Raw genomic sequence first — 22,527 nt, forward strand, 5'->3', positions numbered from 1 at the left:
TGCCCCCCACTACCGCTTCAGCTTCCCTCCCCTCCAACACCTAGCCCCCAGCCTGTCAAACCTCACCAAATTGAAAGGCAATACCCACCAAGCTCAGGGTGGGTGTTTGCATCTGATACAACCTCTGGGATTGAAGCTGAGGCAGTTCTGGCAAGAGGCGTCCATGAGCGGTAGAACCTTCCACACATTTTCCCATGAGGTGCAGGGCTGGGACCACATGGGAGAGGGCAGAGTGTCCTGCCCAGGCCAAGACCCAAGACCTGGAGTAGGGAGTGAGGAATGGAGGGACATTAGCAGCCTCCCAGAGCCACGCCCTGGCCTGGTCCTCTGTGCACTCATGCATTCATTCATTCACCTAGGGATTCATGTATTTGCTCTAGCATTCAGCATGAATGAGTACCTACCATGTGTGGGTCTCTGCATGGCCCACTGTAATGTGGAGGATACAAAGATGAATAAGACAATAGACCACACCGGCAAGGAGCTCCTAGTTTACTATGGAGGGTGAAACATGCTTATGTTATCCTGCACTGTTTAATTGTTGTGTAGATGATTTTCATGAACTGTGTAGTAAATTTGTAAATTAGAACAGATATTTGCTTTAAATTGTCTTTATTATGTATGGCAAAGAATTGATCACATTAATATACAGAGAGTTTGTAAATAACGGTAAGGGGGAGTAAAGTGTCCCAAGTACGCAGAGGACTTGAATAGGCAACTCAAAGACAAATAAATATAGGTAACCAATACACAAGGGGAAATCTGTTTCCATTGCTGGTAATTAAAGAAATGCGAGGTCAAATCATCATGAAATACTGGTGGTTGTCAGATTAGCAGGTTTAGAAGGGGTTTGAGGACTACCCTCTTTCAGGTCCCCTCCTGCTAGGGGAACTTTTCTATCTTCTTAATAAACTCCTACTTCCTCCAAAAAAAAAAAAAAGGTGCTTGAAGGTGTGGGAAGGGTGCCTGTGAGCCCTGCTGGCACGGGGGACTAATGTGCCCACCCTCTGGTGGCTCTTGGAAGCCAACTGGTGCACACTGAGAGCTCCCCAAGGAATGAAGTGGGTGAGTGTGTAGACAATGTCATGCCAGGCTTCCTTTACCTCTCAGCATTGTTTATAATAGGGAAGACAATAAAAAAGGAACACGTAGGGACCCATGGCCATCAGTACAGGATGGATGAAAGCATCGGGCCATAGCCCTGCAGGGACTTCTGTCTAGCCTGTTATGTGGTGTTATAAACTTTTATTAGTAAAACTGCTGTTTTACATAGTCCATTTACATCGTTTTCTGTACACAAAAGAAGTATAGACGCTGTACCCTAATATGGTAACAGTGAGTTGTGCTGCAGGAGTAGGATTAGAGGAGGTTATAACACTCTTTTTTTAAAAAAAAAAAAATAAGCATTTATTAGCTTTTATTAGCAGAGAAAAATAATAGTTCTTTCCATTTAAAAGATACAGAAATTTGTTCAAAGGGGTCATGAGAGGCCAAAGATCCTCAGGCTGGGAGGTCCGTGTAGGCCACGGCTGGGCAGGAGAGCAGAGACGGCAGGAGTGGGAGGGAAGCCATTTAGTACATTGGGCAGGTTAATTATACAGGTATTTGCTTTAAATTGTATTGTGTATGACAAAAGATTGATCACGTTAGTATACCAAGAGTTCTTAAATAATGGAGTGGGCATCAAATTGTGCGGGTTGAGGCTGGGTCCAAGCTGTGGAAACCCTGGGCTGGCTGGACGAGTGGAGGCCTGCCCTGGAAGGAATGTGATGGCAGCCGGTGACAGGAGTGACAGAGGACTGGTGTGTGCTTGCAGGTGGGAGACCTGCCGCAGACAGTCATCCCGGTGCACATGGCAGTGGTGGGCTGCCCCATCAGCTCCCTGAGGACCACCTACTACACCACTGACCAGGTCCAGAAGGAGCCTGTCATCAGGTGCCCCGCGTTCAGCTTATCCTCTACTCCCTGATGGCCCTGAAACTCTCTGGCCTCCAGGCTGGGCTGCCCTTGGGACTTGTTGCTCTCTAGCTGTCCCAGGATCACCTACAAGAAGGCTCCAGGGCAGGGCTGTGCCAGATGAAAGAGGCCTCAGGGGACATGGCTGGCATCTGCCCATCTCTGAGGGCTTCTGGGGGGCAGAAGTAGCAGGTAGTTTGTGGCCCGAGGTCACGCCCAGACCTGAGGCCCTTCCCACAACTGAGCTGGAATCAGCTTGGCCCACTCAGACTGGGTGGGGTGGATTACTGGGGCGGTGAGCGCACAGAGCACAGTTCACCAGGTGCAGCATGGGGAAAGCCCCCAGCCCTGAGTCAGTGCTTCTGGGAAAGGACAAATCCCTTGATGCCTCCTCCCTGCCTGAGCCCCTACCCCCAGCCCTCTGGCCAGGTGTGCACTGGCTGTAGCTGTGCTGAGTCTGCCCTCCCCACCTCCAGGTTCGGCACCCAGGTCTCAGGAGGAGACACAGTTACCCGAGTCCTTCGCCTGCACAATTCCAGCCCCTGTGGTGAGACGCTCACAAGATTAATCGGGGCTCTTGCTATGGGCTGTGCCTTGTGGTGAGCCAGGCTGGGAGGGGAGATGGGGTCCGGGGAAGCTGATGTCCTATGAGCCGAATCCAGGAGTCCAGGTGTCCTGCGTCACTGAGGCATTGATGGGGCTGCAGATGCCCTGCTCTCATCAGGGTCACCATGCATAGGGACGGACACTTCCAGAGGCCCCTCTTCTCATTCCTTCAGCCAGCAGTACCCTGCACTACATGCAGGTGTGGGGATACAGAGGGAATAGGACAGGGGGGTCTCTGCCGAGCAGCTTCCATCCTGAGGGAATGAGTGTGGCTGCAATGTGTTGCATTATGACTGAAGGGAGGTCAGAGTGCCAAGGATGTACCAAGGGGTTCATGCCTCCCTGTGGAGGGGCATGTAGGCTGAGTCCAGGGGGGAAGGTGAGCTAATGTGGCCTGGGGGAGTGTTTGGGGGCCAAGAGTGTTCTGGGCCTGGGGAAGAGCTCGGAGAGATGCAATCTGGTGGCACTAGAGAGGGGACACTGGCCATGGCTGGCCTCTGAGGAGGGTGTGGGAGCAGGATGGAAGCAGGAGGGGCAGGGAAGATGGGGTGGATTCAGACAGATGGGTAGGTTTGGGACAGGACTTCAGGGAGGGATTCTTTTTTTTTAAGCCCGTCTGGCCTTGGTCTCATTCTGTACTGATCTTTGTTGCCCAGGCTGGAGTACAGTGGCACGCTCATGGCTACCGCAGCCTTAACCTCCTGGGCTCAGGCAATCCTTCCATCTCAGCCTTTCAAGTAGCTGGAACCACAGGCATGTGCCACCATGCCCGGCTAATTTTTTTTAATTGTAGAGACGAGGTCTTGCCAAGTTGCCCAGGCTGGTCTTGAACTCCTGGGCTCAAGCAATTCTCTCTCCTCCACATCCCAAAATGCTGGGATCTACCACGCCAGGTCTAGGGACTTCTTGATTTGAGGGCTTCTGGTAGATGAGGTGGGGCCACCATCTGGGCTTGAGGAGGTAGGTGGAAGTGTCAGAGGAGGGCGGGGACAGCTGACATGGTTTAGGCTGGGGACAGATTTATGAGGCTGCAGTCTGTTCTTCTAGGGGACTTTCTTCAGTGGTGCCAGAGGGATGGTGCAGTGCAGTTCTTTCAGGGTGAGGCTTTGCCAGGCGGGTGGCAGGATGCAGGGGCAGGGGGAGCTATGAGGATGCTGGCAAGACAGGTTAAAACGGTGGTTTCCAAAGGCCAACCTGGCTAGCAAAGGAAGTGAAAGCAGACAAGGGCTGAGGGACGGGGGGAGCAGGCGGGGTTGCAGGACCTGGAGGACCTGGCCTGCCAGGCAGGAAGGAAGAGGAAGCTGCAGGGAGAGAGTGGAGAGCCTGGATTTGGGTATCTGGACTGGAAGGCCTGACTTTGTGACCACAAGGGCCTCTGGATATTGAGCCAGGTGGTGTAAGCCTATGAAGACCATTTTTAGAAGGAGAATTGCCTGGAAGTGGCATGAGAGAGGCAGTGAGCCCTCCTCCACCCAGGGTATGGGAGAACGGGGAACCTCTGAGGGGTGTGGGGAGGTGAAGGCCAGGGGAGATGGTCTATACTGCCCTTGTTCCTCGCCCTCCCCTGCATCTGCCCAGACATCCGCCTTGACTGGAGGACCTACACTCCGGAAGACAGGGAAGACCGGCTAGTGGAACTGCTGGTGTTTTATGGACCACCCTTCCCACTGCTGGACCAAGCTGGGAACGAGCTTGTGTGCCCTGAGGCCCCTGAGGACAGCTACCTCCTCTGGTCCCTGAGCCCTTCCAATTCATCGGAATGCAGCCATGAAGCTGCCCCATTGGTGAGTGGGGCAGTGGGGCGGAGGGAGGCTGGCCTCTCAGGGCCGCTGAGATATAGCCAGTGGGCCAGTTGAACCCTGTGCAAGCCTCAGTGACTCCTTGGTGACAGGTTGGGGGCAGCTCCAGTGCCAGCAGCGGGGTGGCGGAGCAGCTCATCTCAGTCATCCTGCAGGCGCACGAGGGGGTGCCCTCCGAGCACCTGTACTGTGTCAGCCCCAAGCAGGTGGTGAGTTGGGTGGGGGCTGGGAGCTGGCTCGTGGAGGGCAGGCTGGCCAGCCAGTGGGCACGGGGCAGTGCTGAGGCTGCTGTGTCCGTGCCAGGTGGTCCCTGCTGGGGGTAGCAGCACCATCCACATCTCCTTCATACCCCCGGTGCTCAGCCCCAATATCCTGAACAAGGTGGAGCACGCAGGCTATGCCCTGGGTTTCATGAGCTTGGATGACGAGGTGAGTCTTCGTGGCCTGGAGGGGAGTCATAGCCACTGCCCCTGCCCCCTCCTGGGTAGCATGCTGCCTGCACAGCTCAGGGACCACCAGTGATCAGGCGTGGGCTTGGTAGGTGGAAAGGGAGATTCCAGAGAGGAGGTGTCGCCTGCAAGACTTTGCTGTGGGACCCCTGAAACTGGACCTGCATGGCTACGTGAGGCCAGCACAGTGAGTGCTCCACCCCCTGGGGGCAGCACCTCCCCGGGCACTGGTGGGATCAGAGTTCTCAGAGCAAAATGATGGAATGGGAGGGAGAAGCCTGCAGGGATCCTGGGGAAGGGCTGGCCCCGGGGCCAGATAAGCAGAGTGGGGGCAGCCAGGAGGCCCCAGGTGCCTGGCCCGCCCCAGCTGTGCCTCTTGCTGGGCAGGCTGAGTGTGGAGCTGGACTACGGCAGCGGCATGGAATTCCGGTGCCAGGCCAGTGATCTCATCCCCGAGCAGCCCTGCACTGGGGTGAGTGCTGCCACCCTTTGGCCCTGTCAGTTTATCTGGACCTCAAATGTCCCAATGGGCCCTTCTGAGGCACAGGCTTACAGTCTGAACCGCCTCCCCAAGCCCTTCCCCAGAGGCAAGGGCTGGTGGAGAGGGGAGAGATGCATCCCAAACATCGTCCCCCCCATCTCTCCCCAGGTGCTGAGCGAGCTGGTGACCACCCACCACCTGAAGCTGACTAACACTACGGAAATCCCACACTACTTCCGGCTCCTGGTCTCCAGGCCCTTCTCTGTTTCTCAAGATGGGCCTGGCCGGGACTACAGAGCCCCTGGCCGCAAGCAGGAGTGTGAGGAGATAGCCTCATTGGGCAAGCAGCTGGTGCTCCGCCCACAGGAGAACATGCTGGTCAGTGGGGCGGTCTTGCCTCAATGGCACAACCTCACGTGTACAGACAACACACCTGCTCACCATCCTCACACATTTGTACCTAGTCTTTGCAAACTGCACACCTGACCCCGCCATGCCCTGTATGACACTCTGGCTGCACTCCCCTGAGACACACCACTTCAGCACCTCTGCATGGTGGCTTACACAGGTGTGGATGTACCAGACATAGCATACATACACACACACACACACACACACACACACACACACACACACACACACACTCCAGAAGTACACCTAGAACTTCTCTCTCAGAGCCCACTGCTGACTTCCTGGTGGAGGCCATGCATTCCTGTGGGCACCTCCACTTCGCACAGACCCTTCCTTCTCATGTGCTTCCCTCGGGGCCAAGTGCCCTGGCTCAGGTGAGGCCATGGTAGAACTGCATAACTGTAAGGCGCTACAGGTCCCAAAGTGATTTTCCCTCCTTTGGCAGGGTGTCAGGATCCTTGATTTTCAGAATTTGCAGGAGAAGGAGGTCCTGGAATGCCAGGACCTCAGTGAGAACAGTTGACTTCTGCTTCCTTTGGCCTCTGAGGTATTTGGAATGAGGATAGGTCACAGGCCTCGTGGAAGTTTGGGTGTGTGCACACCCACACCTACATGATGGGCTCCCCAGGTGTGCACAGGCAGGCCAAGGAGAGACAGCCGGAGGAGTGCCTGCACTCTCCTATCTCCCCCTGCCTCAGAGGCCCTCCCTCCTCTCCTTTGAGGGCTTCCTTTTCTGCTGATGCTCCCGGAGCTCCGATGGGCCCTTGCCCCACTCTGCACACTCCATCCACCTCAGTGCCTCAGTGAACAGCCATTTCTCCCTTCTCAGTGTACACTCCATTCTGTGTAGTGAGGGCCTGCTATGTACTAGATGCTGTGCTGGGTGACGGGACTCCGCGTGACCCTTATCATGGAGGTCAGGGAGACAGACACGGATCTGCAGAAGATGGACGCTAGGGCACCCTTGACCCACTTTGCATTTGCTCCCTTCTTCCAAGAGCTAAAGTGAGGAGGAGGCCCAGAGCACAACAGAGGTCCCATTCTGCCAGGGCTTCCCCAGGAGACCCTGAAGTCACCCATCAAGTATTCAAAAATCTTTGAGCAGCTCTGGGGAAGCCCAAAGTTTCCCAGAAAAAGGACATCACATAATGGCACTGCATCTCACCCTCCGTGTGCTAACAAGGCCCAGCTCCTGCCAGAATTCTCTCCCAAGGTCTAGAACCAAAGTCAACCTGTTTAAATTGAATTCCCCATCCCCTTCCCACCCGTGCCTGCTTTTCATAGTGGTATTTCACCTCAGCAATGCCACCACTCTCCTCCCCCTTTGCATGGCCAGAGCTCTGAAACTCCTTGTCCTAAACTCTTGGACCAGCCACCAAGCCCTGTGGACATCCCCTCTTAAATCTCCCTTCTCTTTACCCTTACACCTATATCTTGGTCTAGGACAGTGGTTTCCATGGCTGGGCCTGCATCAGTGGCCTTTAGAAAGCTTGTTAACGACATGTGTTCCCAGGCCCATCTCCAGAGATGTGAAGATCTAGGTGAAGCCAGAGAACGTATCTTTTTCTTTTTCTTTTTTTTTGAGTTGGAGTCTCACTCTGTCACCCAGGCTGGAGTGCAGTGGCACACTCATGGTCACCCCAGTGTTGACCTGCTGGGCTCAGGTGATCCTTCCACCTCAGCCTTCCAGGGAGCTGGAACTACAGGTGCACGCTCCCATGCCTGGCTAATTTTTGATTTAACCAGCCCTCCAAGTTGCCTGGGCTGGTTTTGAACCCGCGGGTGCGGGCAATCCACTTACCTTGGCCTCCCAAAGTGCTGGGATTGCAGCCTGAGCCACCCAGCCCAGCCAAGAATGTGTATTCTTAACAAGTGTTTTTGATTTTGATGAGCTTGTACGGAAGACCTGTGTCTGGAAGCCAGGAGTCCAGGCTCCATCCTTCCAGCCTAAGTTATAATCCTGGCCTGTGAACTGGTCTCACGCCCCCACATGTGCTCCTGCAGCCCAGCTCCCCACAGAGCCCGGGACCCCTGTGGAAGGCAAAGCTGACTTGGACGTGCCCCTGCTTAAACCTGGCAGAGGCTCCACACTGTCCTTAGGATAAGAACCAAGACTTTCCTCAGCCTATGAGCCTGACCACAACCCTGGGCACGCCAGGTGGTAAAAGGCGGTTTGCTCACTATCGCTCCTCCTTTAGCCTCTGACACTTGAGGGAAAGTGCAGCTTTGTTTCCAGCACTAACAGAGTAGGTGCTGGGCAGCACTTGTGGAATGAAAGCATGGGGGTTTGGGGAGAGAGGATTGGGGTGGCACTGGGCTGTCTGCTGGGCACGGTGGGACTAGTCTGGGCCTGGAGGAGATGGGCACAGAAGGAAGGAGGAAGCTGGAGCTGACACCATGTCCAATGTGCTCAGGTGGACGTGTCCTTCTTGCTCTCCCTGGAGCTGCTGTCTTACCAGAAGTTCCCGGCTGACCAGATGCTGCCAGGGGTGGACATTCAGCAGCGTGCGAGTGGAGAGAAAGAGATGGTGTTTACTCAGGACCTGCTCCTGGAGTACACCAACCAGACCTCTCAGGCAAGTCTGGGGCCTGCCCCACAGGGTGAGGAGAATGGAACCAGGCTGGGGTCAGAGGAGAACCTGAATACACAGCCCCCAGAAATAAGGAGCTCCGGCCCCTGCTCTGGGTTTCAGTCTGCCCTGGAAAAGGCCCTGTGTGCAGAGATGAGGGTCATCATCCTCACCTGTCTCAGGATCCCACAACCAGGTAGGGGGGCTGGAGAGTGGGAAATCAGGGAGGTGGCATGTGAATACCGCATGGTGTTTAATCGAGGGAGAAGGGAAACACTGAGCCAGGCTGACAGGTTGGCCTGATGTGGGGGATGGGGGGACCATGCACACCTGAGGTAGCTGTGAGGGATGACTTGGGCTGGTATGGGCTTCTGGTATGGGCTTCAGGCAGCAGGGTGAGGGCCATGGGCCAGGTCCCCAGGCCATGGTGTGAAGGCTAAGCTGGGCTGCAGGTGAGGCGTGTGAAGGAATAGCTCAGGGGAGGACTCCAGAGGCTGATGGTGATGAGGACTCCAGAGGCTGATGGGGCCCAGGTGATGAGGTGATGTACAGCAACACCTGGGTGGCACGGGGACTGCCAGGGGCTAGAGCACGCACACATGGGGCTTGAGGTCACGGGACTCGGTTAGATGGCCCAGGGACAAGAGGAACTGAGGGCTGGGCCTTGAGGGCCCCACGAGAGGATGGGGAGGAAAAGGAGGGCAGCTGAACCCACAGTGGAGCAGGGGCCATAGAGCATGGTAGGAGCGAGCCTGTTCCCCAACAGGTGGTGCCCCTGCAGGCCACTGTGGCTGTGCCCGAGCTACAGCTCTCCACCAGCTGGGTGGACTTTGGGATCTGCTTTGTGAACCAGCAGCAAATCCGGGAGGTGTACCTGGTGAACCTGAGCGGCTGCCGGAGTTACTGGACTGTACTGATGGGTATGTCCTGTGACTTCCCGCTGCTTCCCTGCAGGGCTGTACCCAAACAAGGCCCCTGGAGGGGGCCCACGTGCCCTGTCCCTGTGCACTGGCTTGCAAGGCTGGCACCACTTGGAATTCTGCAGTCAGTCCCCCAATCCCATGTGACCTCAGGGTTGCCTTGTGGTGCTGGGCAGGACCAGAGGTACACACCTGAGACGAGCTGCAGGCAGGCCTGGGGGTGGTGATTGCTTCCCGTGGCGGCACCTGGAGCTGCTGTGCTCACATGTGTTCCTTCTTCCCCTTGGTGCAGGCCAACAGGAGCCAGCCAAGGACACTGTGGCCTTCAGGGTCTCCCCAAACAGTGGACTGCTGGAGGCACGACCTATCAATGCGCCCCCAATGTCCATCACGCTACAGGTTTTCTTCACTGCTAGGTACTGCCCTTCCTGGCCTCCCCTCAACCGCCCCTGGGGTTTGGACGCCCTGCCCAAAGCCTCTCCTAACCTCAGTCCCTACCTGCTCCCTACAGGAGCAGTGAGCTGTATGAGTCCACGATGGTGGTGGAAGGTGTGCTTGGCGAGAAGACCTGCACCCTGCAGCTCCGGGGCCAAGGCTCTTATGATGAGCGATACAAGTCACTTTGCCAGCTCTGAGGCTCTGCCCTGCCCCTCAGCCCCAGCCCCAGCTTTGGAATAAACATGGCCCAGGACTGAGAAGATCTTCTGTGCAGGGACATAGACTCCAGAGCCCCCTTCCGTGACAGGTCTCAGCCCAGGCCCTGTGTGATGTCCTCAAAGTTGACATAAAGGCTAGGCCACACCAGTGGAGGCTATACAGTTAAGCATCACTACTCAGATCCAGCAGAGAGAAAAGACCAGCATGGCAGAAACTGGTCCTTGGGAAAAAAAACTCACAGTCATGAAGATAAGTTAGCACACATTTACTATGTCCACTGCACTCCTCATCCATAAATCGGCCTTCCCCCAGGAATTACATGATGGCCTTGTGGCCTCAATGACATGGGCACAGCTAAAGGGGGCCTGATGAGGGCTGGTCCAACACCCCACCCATTCCTGTACCATGTTATCAGTGTTCACATTTCCCAAACTGAAGTGCCACCACCACCCGTGCTGAATTTTCCCATGTGCTTCTCTTCTGTAGTGTTGCTCCCTTGCTGCTGGGGCAGGACTGCTGGGTAGCACCTCTAGCCTGGGGCCTCAGTTTCCAGGGTATTCAAAGACAGCAGCAGCTCCCATTCCAGTCCCAATGCACATGGATACCACTCCGTAGGCCCTGAGGAAACAAAACTGCATTGGCTGAGCAGAGGCTCAACCTCCAAGCTACCTCCAGACCACACTGAGCTGGATGGACCAAGGCCCTCAGGGACAGACACACAGGACACAAAAGCATCAGACCAGATCTGTAGGCAAGCAGTACCCTGACCTTCCACCTAGGTGCATACACACACGATGGCAGATGCCTACTGCAGGCCAGGATCCCTCAGAAAGCCAGCCCTCCAGGAAATCAGGGATTACACCCTATAGCCTCATTTCCGGGTATTTATGTGTGCATGCTCCCCTCCCCAGGAGCTGATCAGACTCCTGTAAGACACAGTCCCCCAATACCAAATGTTGGAATCTCAAAAGATCAAAATCCCTAAAGTCTAAAAAATCCCTAAAATTTCAATCCCCCAAAAATCAAAGTGCTGAATGTAATTCTGGAAAAGTGATTTGAAAAAATATTTAAAACACAGTATTTATACTTTTAGACCGGGCGTGGTGATTCACGCCTATAATCCCAGCACTTTGGGAGGCCGAGGAGAGAGGATGGCCTGAGCCCACGGATTCAAGATCAGCCTGGGCAACTTGGTGAGACCTCATCTCTACAAAATCGATAAATTAGCTGGGTGTGGTGGCATGTGCCTGTAGTACCAACTACTTGGAAGGCCGAGGCAGAAGGATCACCTAAGCTCAGCAGGTCGAGGCTGTGGTGGCCGTGAGCATGCCACTGCACTACAGCCTGGGCAAGAGTGAGACTCCAACTCAAAAAGTAAATAGAGTTATCTACACTTTTAAAGGGGGATTTGAGAAACAAAAATATGACAGAACACTTCATAGGCCACTTTACACAATAAAACAGGCAACGATAACATACATGTTTTTGCAAGCATAAACATACAGCTATATTAACAATCACATGGTATAACAGTTATGAGTAGACAAACCATATTTATTAAAAAATGGGTCCAAAAGTGAAATGCACAAACACATATCACTGTGATGGGTAATTGTGTGCAGTCATCTGGAATACTGTGATGGACAACCCAAGTCTTTCAATGAGATCGACCAAAAGCTGTGATGGGTCACCACTGTATATACAGTCACCCAGAGAGTTGAGATCGCAAGAAATTGTATCTTTCACAAATGCAGATGTACAAAAAAGGACATCTCTTTATTTACTGAGGAAGTGTCAACATTTGTGTACACACACATAATGCTCAGATATGATGTCCATGTTCACGTTGTGAACATGGATTCTTGTGGAGTCCAATTTCTGATATCCAAGGCAGCAGAAGAACCAATTCAGATAGAGATCAATTCATCTGTATTAGTTCTCTCTGGGGCCCCAGTTCATTGGATGGTGCCCACCACCAATGAGGGCAGATTGTCTGCACCTAGTTCACTCAGACTCACATATAATCTCTGGAAACACCCTCAAAGACACCCAAAATAATGCTTTACCTGGTTTTAAGTATTACTTAATCCAGTGAAGTTGACACCTAAAATTAAATCCACAGATCCACCCCTTGTCAACCTATGCATCTCCTCAAACCATACTTAATTTCTACATAAAGACTATAGTCTTTATTTAGTTAAACTATTGTCTTTATTTAGGTGAGAGTTCTTTCTAACATGATGCAACCAACATGATGCAACCATCCTGCATACAGCCAACAATGCACTAACCCCATTCCCAGAATTTGGCTTCCAGGATTTCAACACTTGGGATTTTAATCTTTTGGGATTGTGATTTTCAGGATTTTAGATGTTAGGGATTTAGGCTTTAGGGATTTTTTTTTCCTTAGATTTTTGTTCCTAGGCTAGTCAAGTGCTGTAGTGAGAAAGAGTAGAACAAAGAGGTCAATATGAAACGGACTGTGAACAGTCAACTGAGATAACTCACTACCCTGGGACCAGCCAAGAAATTTGATCCTTAGGGATTTTGATCTTTCAGGATGTCAATGATCAGTATTACGGTGTTCAGGATCGTGTCTTTTGGGATCATGATCCAAACCCCACCTTCTCCTATCCCCACCACCTCAGGTGCCCAGCTTGGGCATCCCCCCATGACACTCCCACCAGCCTTACCTCTTTCCACGGCGCTTCAGCTCATTGAGCAGCGTGATGACCTGCCGGGCCCCAGTGCAGCCCAGGGGGTGCCCTAAAGCCACTGCACCCCCCAGAGGGTTCACCTTCTCAAGGGGAAGCCCTAGCTTCTCCACACAATAGACGGCCTGGAAAGAGGCAGAGCATTGGCTACAGCCCTCTCACCCCTCCCCTGTACCACCAGCCCACTCCCTGAATCCAGGTAACCCGGGTCCAGACCTTGTTGAGAAACAGGGCTCACCTGGCTTGCAAAGGCCTCATTAATCTCAAAGATATCCACATCATTCACTGTCAGCCCTGCAAGTCAGGTAAAGATGTAAGTTGACACAGTGACCCACCTGAGCAGGACCCTGCCCCAGCTATGGGCCTACAGGCCACCTAGGGTGTATATCTCTTCTAGAAGAGTGAGGAGGTCCCAGGTGTAGGGTCAGGAAGGACTTGGAGTATGCGGTGCTAGCTTGCCCCACCTTCACTCTGCAGCATCCATAGCACCTGCCCCCCACCACACACCTGGCAACAGTATGCAGGGCAGGAGTGGGATCTAGGCAGAACCCGATCTAAGGTATGAAGGGGCTGCCTTACCTGCTTTCTGCAATGCTACAGGGATGGCATAGGCAGGTCCGATGCCCATAACATCAGGTGGTACCCCAACCACTGCATAGGACCTCAGGACCCCAAGGATGGGAAGTCCCAACTCTTCTGCCTTGGACCTCCGGGCCAGCAGGACGGCAGCTGCCCCATCACTCACCTGGCTGGAGTTTCCTAGGGGTAGATTGTCGGGGTAAGGAGGCATTAGGGCTGGACAGAGGAGATCCAGTCCTCCCACATCCAACCTACAGAGGGGCCCAGAATAGAGCCCCCAGCATGGCCATGGCCCTATTCCTCACACCCTCCCCCAGCCCAGCCTCACCAGCTGTGGTGGAGCCATTCTTCTTGAAGGCAGGCTTCAGTTTGGCCAGGCCCTCCATGGTGGTGCTGGGGCGGATACCCTCATCCTGGGTCACAGTGATGCTTCTTGTGGTGCCCTTGTCATCATGCATGGTGGTGGTCACAGGCACAATCTCAGCTTGGAAACAGCCCTTGTTCTGGGCCCTTGCTGCCCTGCCAGCACCACGGACAGCCAGGCTCAGGCTTCCTTGGGGTTCCCTTCCTCTTTGCCCCCAGCCCCTGCCCATCTGGACAGATGCAAATTCAAGCTGCTAATTTGGGGACATGCCTAGCCTTGGGGAAGCTCTAAGGGATTGGTGGAGGTTCCTTACTACCCCCACCTGCCCCGGGAATGGGAGGCATAACAAGGCCTTATGGGGCCTTCTTTACCATCAGCCCCAGATTTCCCTCATGGCCAATCCCAACCTCAAAGGAAGGAAGGAAGGATATTTGGAGGTGGTATCCCCCACTTAAAGAGTCCTTCATCCAAGAGGGACTAAACCTGCTTGGTCCATTCTGCTAAACTGAGGATGGAGCCCCAGGAATATTTGTACTGCATTCTGCTGACTTTTCTGTTTGAACTCAACAGTTCAATTTCTCCCAGTCCCCAGTTTCCACATATTTAAAGTGACATATACTAAACTACTCAGTGTACTTTTGTATTTAAATAGTTTTAAAGTACAAGGCATTTTAAGGTGACCCTTGCAATCATGTGCAATATACAAGTGCCCAGGGATATTCCAATGGGAAGGAACTCAAAGCTTTCAACAGATTTCAAATGGTTACCTGACTCCAAGTGGCTAAGAATCACCGTCTCAGAGAAGCTCACCTGGCCAATACCACTCCATTCCTTTGCTGTCCTTGCTCTGTACAGCTGGGACTTGCCAGCCTTAAATTGCCCCTGCCCAGAGGCCTGAGCCCCTGGGGCTTCTCTGATGTCATCCCCAGTTCCTGCCTCAGGATGCTACTGCAGACCCAGGCATGATTCAGAAGACAGGATGCCAGGGTCCCTAGCACTGCTAGCCCACACTCCAGGGTACCCAGAGAAGCCTATGGCTATCATGTCTAGTCACCAAACCACAGCCAGTTGGAGAAGAATAGATGGGGAAACCAAGGTCCAGCGAGGGCAAAGACACTCAAGGTGAAAGACAGTAACACAACCTGGAAGTGGCACCAACCCACAGTGTCCCTGGCACTTCCCACCTGCCACCCCCCAACCTGGGAGGCTTGGAAACCACCCACAGGACAGCTCCACCTCAGACCACTTAGGATAGCCTCAAAACCTCACTCTCCAGCCCTTCAAACATTTCATCCCAAGCAGCACTCACTTCTGCTGGGAAGCCAGTGCAAAGGTATCCTGCTTCTCCCGTGAAATGCCGAACCGCTCAGCCACATTCTCAGAGGTTATCCTAGAACATAAGTAGCAAATCATGGGCACTGGTGTAGCAGCCTAGAGGACTGGCCCAAGCTGTAGGGCTGTGCTTAAAGCTCTGACTTCCCAGGGCTGTAGGCAGGAAAGGATGGGAGGGCCAGCTTATGTCATGGGGACAGCAGTGATGACTCCAGATGTGGTACACCCCACCCCCAGGGTGGATACAGAGGCACACAGATAGGGAGGCAGCAATGCTGACTAGATCCTAAGAAGCTCAGACACCAAAGAGACCCTCTCTGAGAAAGGGAGCAGCCTGCATGGGAGGCAGCTGCAGAAAACAATCAGTTCCCTAGGTGAGCTGCCTCTGCACAAAGAAGAAGAGGGGCTGAGGAGGGTTTGGGTGGCAGCGCTGACTGACATCTCTTGGCCAGTTTCTCCTGTGCTTTAAGGAAAACTGCTTTAAGGTGGGAAGATGAGGACTCCCAGGTCTCCTCTAGAAGGCTAAACCTAGGCTTTCTGGCCACGTAGCTGGAGCCTATTCCTTTCCTGGGAAGCCAGAGTGGTAGTGAGGCCTTCCAGCCTGGGTTTTCAGCTTCACAGGCTTCCCTTGGACAGCATGTGAAAGAAGCCAAGGCACTGTCCCTCTCAAGCCTCAGTCTGCTGTGTATCTCCTGGATCCAGCACTCCCTGCCCATGGACCTGGGGATGGCCCAAAAGCTCAGAGATACGCTGCAGAGCTAAGGCGCTCTGTACAACTGCAACATACTTTCACGTTGCATCTTACAGGGCCTAAGTTCCCTCACCAGCATGTTCAGTATTCAAAAGCTCCCAGTCTCCTTCTCAACTTTCTAGGTCCTAGGCTTTGGAATACAGCTGCCATCATCCTTCCCATCATTGAGCATCTCAGTGTGGGAGTGACAGGGTGGGTTATGTTTGGAAACTCAAGGGCACAGAGGACATGGAGGCCTCAGAAGAATGAAGTCAAGGGCAGCTTCATGTCTCATCCTCAGAGTCCCCGAAGAGCAGACCACGCCCAAAGGAAGGAGACCAAGGCTTGGCATTGCCAGCCACAGAGATAATAAAGTACCTTGGCCCCTGCTCTAGACCAGGCAGGGAGCTTAGAGAGCACAGGCGCACGGAGCTATCAGGGCACTTACCCCATAGGAATCAGGCAATCTCTGGCCTTGTCCTTCTCCATCAAACGTGAAGTAATATTTCCAGGGTTCCCTCTGTCAGCCAGGGACATGGACTCCACCCTGAAGGGGAAGAGAGGGTGAGGTTGGCCCTAGCAGGACTCCCCAGGGATGGCTGTACATTTGGCAAGTGTTAGAAAATAACCAGGGAGCCTTCAGGAAGTCCAATGGGCTGTCTGGGAGCCCCAGGCAGGGCACTTAGCCAGTAAGGCAGAGCTAGGGGTACAGCGCTGCTGAGCCCTGTCTCTACTTCCAACCCAGGACAGAACACTGACACCCACACTTCCAGGGCAGGGCTATGCTTCTCTACATAACTACAAAATCAGCCAATTGGTGGTTCCTGAAGAAAACCTTCTGGTATTGGCCACAGTGGAGGAAACACACCCAGAAGCCTAGACCTGCCCTCAGGGGCCCACAAAAAGTGGAGAAGAGACAAATATTTTAAAGTAACCACAAAGTTCAGATTAGAGACGATCTGCATAGACAAGAAAGTGCTACGAGCTGAGAGGAACCAGAGCTCATCAGTTTAGAATGGCCAGAAAGGGATTCAAGGACACGGGGACCATAACACCTGAAGGAATGACAACAGATAACCTTGACTAAGTGCTTTTCACATGCTCAGCACTATTCTGAACTCTGTGCTGCAAACAATGTCAGTTATATGATACATGACCTACAGTGTAAGCTGTTATTACTTCACTTAATCTTGTCATTGACTTCAAGAGAGCGCAGGTAAGTATCCCCATTTTATAGATGTGGACATTGGGGTCCAGAGAGGCTGAGTAACTTGTCTACAGTCATACAGCCTGGATCCACATTTAGGTAGTCTGGCCATAGAGCCCATTCCCAACAAAGATGCCCTGGGCTAAACTTCATGACCAAAGTCTATGGGAAACAGTCAGCCTATAATGTGGGTGTCAGACCTGGCCCTGATCCTTAATAGCCTGGTACCATGGTCCTTAAGCTGCTTGGGAATCAGATGCCCTCTACAAAACTCATGAGGGTTCTATCCCTTTAAAGTTTCCCATACCACCTCGCACCCAGGATGAACATGAGAAAAATTAAAGGGCAATGGCCCTTGCCCAGCCAAAATCCCAGTAGGGTGGTCTCTGGCTATATTTATAATTGCAGACATAGGTCAGTACAACCCAGTGTCAGTAAGCCTGACCCTGGGACAGGGGCCAGCAATGCTTCCTATCAAGAAACACTATAAAGAGGATCTGAAAGGCAGCAGGAGCTTGAAAGAACCCTGAGGCTATGTACCACCCTGAACCTGCCAAAGCCCTCATTTCCTCTGCCTTCCCAGCACCTCCCACCCAAGCCTGAGCCCCGATACCCTTCCATTTCTTGGAGGCACTGCCAAACACAATGCCTACAGCTGCATTTGCTGCAGCCAAAGATGAAGCCACAGTCTGGGAGGAAGTGACAATGACCAAACTACCACAGATCTAACCACGTTCCTCAGAACCCAGTAGGCAGGTAGAAGTTTCCATGCGGGTATGAGGGTGGGGAAAAAGGGGACAGAGTCTTGTAGAATGAGCAAACTAGTTATACAGTAGGTGCCTATCTCTGGCTTTAGGGAACCAACTAGACCTTCTGTCTCAGCAGCATCATGAATCAATGAGGGACACCAAAGGAAACCCAGGTGTTGTATTTTCTCAAAAATGCTTGCTCACATTTTTCCAGCCTGACAGACTTCCAAGACAGTAAGCCTGTAGAGGCCAACTGCCCTCCCCAACTAGTGCTAAGAGGAAGAGGTGTGAGTGATTCCCAAACAGCCAGAGTAGGAGGCCACTCCTAAGGTGCGTTTGTGAGAACCTACTCCCGGCCAGCTGTCTAAAGGGGATGGAGGAATCCTGAAATCATGGCCTCTGGGAACTCAGGAGATGAAAATTAGTTTTATTGTCACAAGTTGGTTAATAAGCTCTGGCAGAAAAAAATTCTTACCCACAGGCCATGCCAATGTCATAAGACCCATTTCTGATGCCACCTGCAACAAAAGCATTTCATAAACATCCTTTGCCAGAGTCTGTCTGTTCTGGAAGCAGCAGAGCCTCTTCCCCTCCTGGTCTCTAGGTGGGACTCAGCCCCAGCCTCAGAGATGGAAGACCCAGGAGTGTTCAGAAAAAGGCTTGGGGCAGTGGCAAGGGTGCTCCTGCACTCCTTCTGAGGTTAAAGTCCTCTCAGAAATCTTTATTGCTTGCCTAGTGACTTTGCGGACCCAAACTTGCAAGGCCAGGACCAAGGCCAGACTGGGCAGTGGGCTCCCACCCAGTGATAACGTACCAGCTATGTTGGCCACTGCCTGTAGCCCCGACGAACACTGTCTGTTGACGGCAGACAAAGGCACAGTCTCTGGGATGTCACTGAAACAGAAAATGAGACAGTGGAATCAACTTCCTCTACCCTGCCAGGCTCTCAAGGAAAGAAGGAATGTGCTTCTAACTGTCCCCTCTGAAGGGGTGCAAACTCTAGGAGAACAAACCCAGCAGTCCTGCCCTCATGCCAGAACAGATCCGTGGAATGGGAGAAGTGCAGTTATGGGGAAGCCATCTGCAGGTGCTTCTCCCCAGGGCCCCACGAGCACATGCCCTTCTACCCCATGAGTCTCCTCAACTAAAGACCAAGCACAGCTCAAAAGCAAGGGAAGCCTGTTGGTGCTACAGACATCCTTCTTTTTTTCCCTTTGAAGATTCCAATATAAAAACCACATCTCCATTTCCGCCAAAAACGAAAAAGGGCCCGTTGCTAGGATAGAACATTAGAGCAAAAGAAATGTCTAAAGTCTGAGGCTAGGGACCATCACCAACCCTTGGCCTTAATAGTAACTATATGGCTAATCCTTCCCATTCCTGTTCCCTCTTGAAAACCTGTTCCTACCTGAACAAAGAACTCTGATGGGCACCATGTATTCTAATATCCCTTGCTTTGGTGGGTTTCTCCAAGTTCTCACACTGATCTGAGTTTTAGAAGCTAAGCAGCCCCTCCCAATGTAACCTTGGCCAACAGTACAAAGCCCTAGGAAAATTTCCAGGCCCTCCCCAAGACCCACAGAATCAGAACCTCAGGGAGTAAAAGCATCCTGATAACTGTGGTATACAGTCAGGGTTGGGGACCCCCGAGCTAGTGCCCAGGCCAGAATCTGCAGAGATCCTTTCAGGTGGACAGCCTCCTATGTCTTTGCAGCCTGTTTAACCCTTCCCTATTATGGTTACTGCTCCTTCACCCAATTCACCAGTGTTCACTAAATTTCTACTTAGCACAAGGCATCAACCTGAGGGATGCTGAAATGTTTATAATACTGTACCCTGATTGATGCCTGAGTAACACACAGAAAAGGAATCAATTAGCAGAGAGTGAAATAACAAGGCCAAAAGGCAAAATCACATCACAAGGAAGCACATGGCTAACTACAGAAAAGAGGCTCTCATCATGAGAGCATGGGTAAGTCATGCCCAATGGTAAGACTGTGTTGGGCAGGGTTTAGTTAGGACAGAGAGAAGATAGGGACAGCACTTCAAGGAGACAGAAGCCGCAGTAGAGAGGATGGTAGGTAGACAAGTTGACTGAAAGAGGTCAAGGCAGGTAAGCAGCTGGAAGATGCAGCTGGAAGGTAAGTCTGGAGCCAGACTGTGGGAGGCCTTGAACTACAGGCTAAGCCCTCTCAGTTCCTAGAAGATTTTGATTTCCCAGTCCTTCATTAACCAATGTCCCTATTATTTCTTCTCCATGCAGCTGGAAATACACAAGTAAGTAGTTCTTAAATTTATATGTGAAAATAATTTACGTACTTCCCCTTGGAACACAAGTGCTTATGGACAAGTTTACCAGGGCTCCTCCTGAGTTCCCCTTTCCCAGGGTTCTGTCCTAGCCCCAAGTTTTGCTGATGGGATATGACAGGAGTTTCCAGCTTGCTCAACTAGCAAAAAGGCTCAAAGTCACTCCCCTGCATGCCCTCTTGGTTACTTACCTGATAAATGAGGCCAGAGTCTACACTGATAAGCAACAACCTGGCTCTGGCTAAAAATCAGGCCACAGAGAACTTTTGCTCCAGCCCCAAAGGCCCTGTGCATCCTGGTTTGGCACGGGGTAACATACCCTGCCCTCACAGTAGGGGAAATGTTGAGTTTACAAGAGCAGAGTGCCAGACTCTGATTGCCTCAGGTCCAGGGTCCAAAGTGATCCACCCCCACCCACGGGCTGAGTTCCCTGAGGTCTGGGCCCACTCAAGGGTCAAAATGGCCAACCCAGAGCTAGAACTAGAAAAGTTTACCTCAGAAACTGGGCGATTCGGGCCATGACTGCCCCGGCCCCAGGCTGAAGCACATTTCCTGTGGACAACAAACCCTTATTCAGTGCCAAGTGTTGTTCTGGGCTTTAAGGCATAACTGTGAATACCAGAGAGGAAACATTCCAGACCTTTCTTTAGGAACATTAGCCCTTAGCAGGTTCACTTGCAGCTCTGGAACTTCAGAGTTTGGAACAGAGGGAGCCAGCTAGTCATACAACAGCTTGTCCTGTTCAGTACCTGAGTGTCCCAAGCTCACTTGCCCGTGCACACAGTTTTTCCAAATCAGCGCCAGTGGGCAGGCTGTCTGCCCTTAAAGGTGACTCGGAAAACTTTAAAGAAAGAAAAATGCAATGCAAAGCTTGAAGTCTGACAGAACAGGTCCTGTGGTTAGGAAAACGCACACCTGGTGCAGTTCTCTTCCTCCAAGCCCTGTGTCACTCAAGAGGTGACACCCACTGGAAGAGGCTCTCGCCATTTTACGTTGTTAGACTTCAAGGCCAGACGTGTAGGGGTGGTAAAGAGGGCTGGCTACGGTTCCCCTCGGTGAAAACTCCGGGTAGGGAGGAAGCGGGGCTTTGGAGGAATAGTAAGGTGGGGAGGGTCGAGCGCAGGCCGTGGGTCGTGGCCTCACCTACGCAGATGTCCCCCAGCTGCTCTGGCCTCAGCTTCAAGTCCTGGAGAACCGCGGTCATGACGGCCGAGAGAAGCTCGTCGGGGGTGGTATCCTGCAGCGGGAAGAGCAGCCGCGGTGACCCCCACTCTCCCACGCCCGCCCCGGGGAGACAGAGCGACTGGAGCTCGGGTGCAGAGCTGCCGCCGGCATCTAGGAGAACCAAGCAGACGTGCGGTACCCCAGCCCGCCCAGGTTGTGTTCCCACACCCAGGGCCCAGACCAATCGGCCTCACCTTGAAGCCGCCGCGGTTCGCTCGTCCAATGGCCGTGCGCCGCCCGTGCACCACCACCACGTCCGCGGCCGAGGCCGAGGCCCGCGGGGCGCTGCTTGCGCACAGCGCGGCCTGCGGCTTCCAGCCGGAGTCGGGCTGGCCACCGGAGTCGGGCTGGCCTTTCAGGTGGCCCAGCACTACCTGCAGCCTCCTCATCGTGCAGCTCGGCCTACGACAAGCCCCCCGTCCAGGAACAGACAGCCGGTCGGAGGTAACAGACCGTCGCGCGCACAGGCGCGGAATTATACCTCAGCAGCCGCCGAGGCCTAAGCTCCGCCTACAGCCCTGCGAAGGGTCGCGAACGTCCTCTCAAAAGTCCCGCCCACCTCCCGCTGCAGCCAACCAGAAAGCGAGTCTCTGAGCATCCGCCTCCCTCCCCCGCCGCCCACCGGGTCTTCCGTAGCAGAGCCTCCTGGACCAGCTTCCCACTCAAAGCCCCGCCTACCGCAGTCGACCGCGGCCAACCAGGAAGCGGGTCTTCCTGAAGCGCAGCCGGGAGGTGCAGACCGGAAACTTTCCTGCTTTTGCAATCTTCGGCAGCCAAACCATAGGCGGGGTCTCAAAACCCTGCCCACTGACCGCCGCCAAACAGAAGGCGCGTTCTCCAGGAGCTCCGCCTATTGCTTCTTTCTCGAGATGAAGAAGGAAGCCCGGACTCTTAACTCCACTACCTCCTTTCTAGTGGTTTCTGCTAAGCCCCGCGTCCTAGCACCCAAGCTAGGAAATCTAAAAACTTCTGAGACGCCTGAGTCTACTCCGACGTCCCGGAAAGTCTTTCAAGACTGAGGAAATTTGGGATCCCAGGCTGGCGGGGAGAATGGATTTTACAAAGATGTCGAGGTGTGACAAAGTCTCTAACTGGAGAGGGAACATTCCACACTTCTATTACCAATTTTACACCCAATTAGGATAATTTGATTAGTGCCCACTTCCTCTGCTAGGCTGGGTTCTCCATCAAGGCAGAGAGGTACCCTGTATCTGGGGAACCTGCAAAATGCTTGACACTTGCTAGGTGATCAATGAATACTTGTTTAATGAATGAATAAACCAGGGATCCCCAGGTCAGGACTGTGTCCCCAATCCTAAAGAGCAAGGCCATGTGCCCCCTTGGCTCCTAATGGCAGGGTCATATTTGCCATTACCTGAGACCCTGGGGAATAATACTGGGTTTCCCTCAGACACCAATGGTCAGGGTGCTCTGAGATCCCTAACCCTGCAGAATACGATCATGACAGATCA

General features: G+C 53.1%; 2 protein-coding genes across 4 annotated transcripts in view; one reads left to right on the top strand and one right to left on the bottom strand.

Annotated features, from left to right (window-relative positions):
- The window catches only part of DLEC1 (deleted in lung and esophageal cancer 1), a 68,566-nt gene extending 58,683 nt beyond the window's left edge, over positions 1 to 9,883 (top strand). The window contains exons 26-37 of one of the 2 annotated variants that reach the window (XM_008068338.1): positions 1,817 to 1,935; positions 2,433 to 2,503; positions 4,141 to 4,346; positions 4,454 to 4,570; positions 4,665 to 4,790; positions 4,903 to 4,997; positions 5,198 to 5,282; positions 5,460 to 5,669; positions 8,117 to 8,278; positions 9,039 to 9,192; positions 9,485 to 9,608; positions 9,704 to 9,883. In XM_008068338.1, the coding sequence (XP_008066529.1) occupies positions 1,817 to 1,935; positions 2,433 to 2,503; positions 4,141 to 4,346; positions 4,454 to 4,570; positions 4,665 to 4,790; positions 4,903 to 4,997; positions 5,198 to 5,282; positions 5,460 to 5,669; positions 8,117 to 8,278; positions 9,039 to 9,192; positions 9,485 to 9,608; positions 9,704 to 9,827 (1,593 nt within the window). In that variant the 3' untranslated portion in view covers positions 9,828 to 9,883. The remainder of the gene's footprint in view (positions 1 to 1,816; positions 1,936 to 2,432; positions 2,504 to 4,140; positions 4,347 to 4,453; positions 4,571 to 4,664; positions 4,791 to 4,902; positions 4,998 to 5,197; positions 5,283 to 5,459; positions 5,670 to 8,116; positions 8,279 to 9,038; positions 9,193 to 9,484; positions 9,609 to 9,703) is intronic. The other variant, XM_008068339.1, reaches the window with a different exon arrangement.
- Positions 9,884 to 10,095: 212 nt separating this feature from the next.
- ACAA1 (acetyl-CoA acyltransferase 1) lies at positions 10,096 to 21,643 on the bottom strand. Of its 2 annotated transcripts, XM_008068340.1 has the most exons (12): positions 21,250 to 21,643; positions 20,975 to 21,068; positions 20,326 to 20,383; positions 18,339 to 18,418; positions 18,000 to 18,042; positions 16,017 to 16,115; positions 14,816 to 14,896; positions 13,471 to 13,661; positions 13,143 to 13,322; positions 12,802 to 12,857; positions 12,543 to 12,688; positions 10,096 to 10,467 (listed from the first exon to the last, which is right to left on the bottom strand). In XM_008068340.1, the coding sequence occupies exons 1-12, from the start codon at positions 21,442 to 21,444 to the stop codon at positions 10,392 to 10,394; spliced, it is 1,299 nt and encodes a 432-aa protein (XP_008066531.1). In that variant the 5' UTR covers positions 21,445 to 21,643; the 3' UTR covers positions 10,096 to 10,391. The 2 variants fall into 2 exon arrangements, with proteins under 2 accessions (XP_008066531.1, XP_008066532.1); XM_008068341.2 differs by lacking the exons at positions 13,143 to 13,322; positions 16,017 to 16,115 and having other exon boundaries at positions 10,100 to 10,467; positions 21,250 to 21,477.
- Positions 21,644 to 22,527: the final 884 nt, after the last annotated feature.

Source organism: Carlito syrichta, unplaced genomic scaffold (assembly GCF_000164805.1).
Source record: "Carlito syrichta isolate Samal-C Ts95f unplaced genomic scaffold, Tarsius_syrichta-2.0.1 Scaffold310396, whole genome shotgun sequence".
Taxonomy (NCBI): domain Eukaryota; kingdom Metazoa; phylum Chordata; class Mammalia; order Primates; family Tarsiidae; genus Carlito; species Carlito syrichta.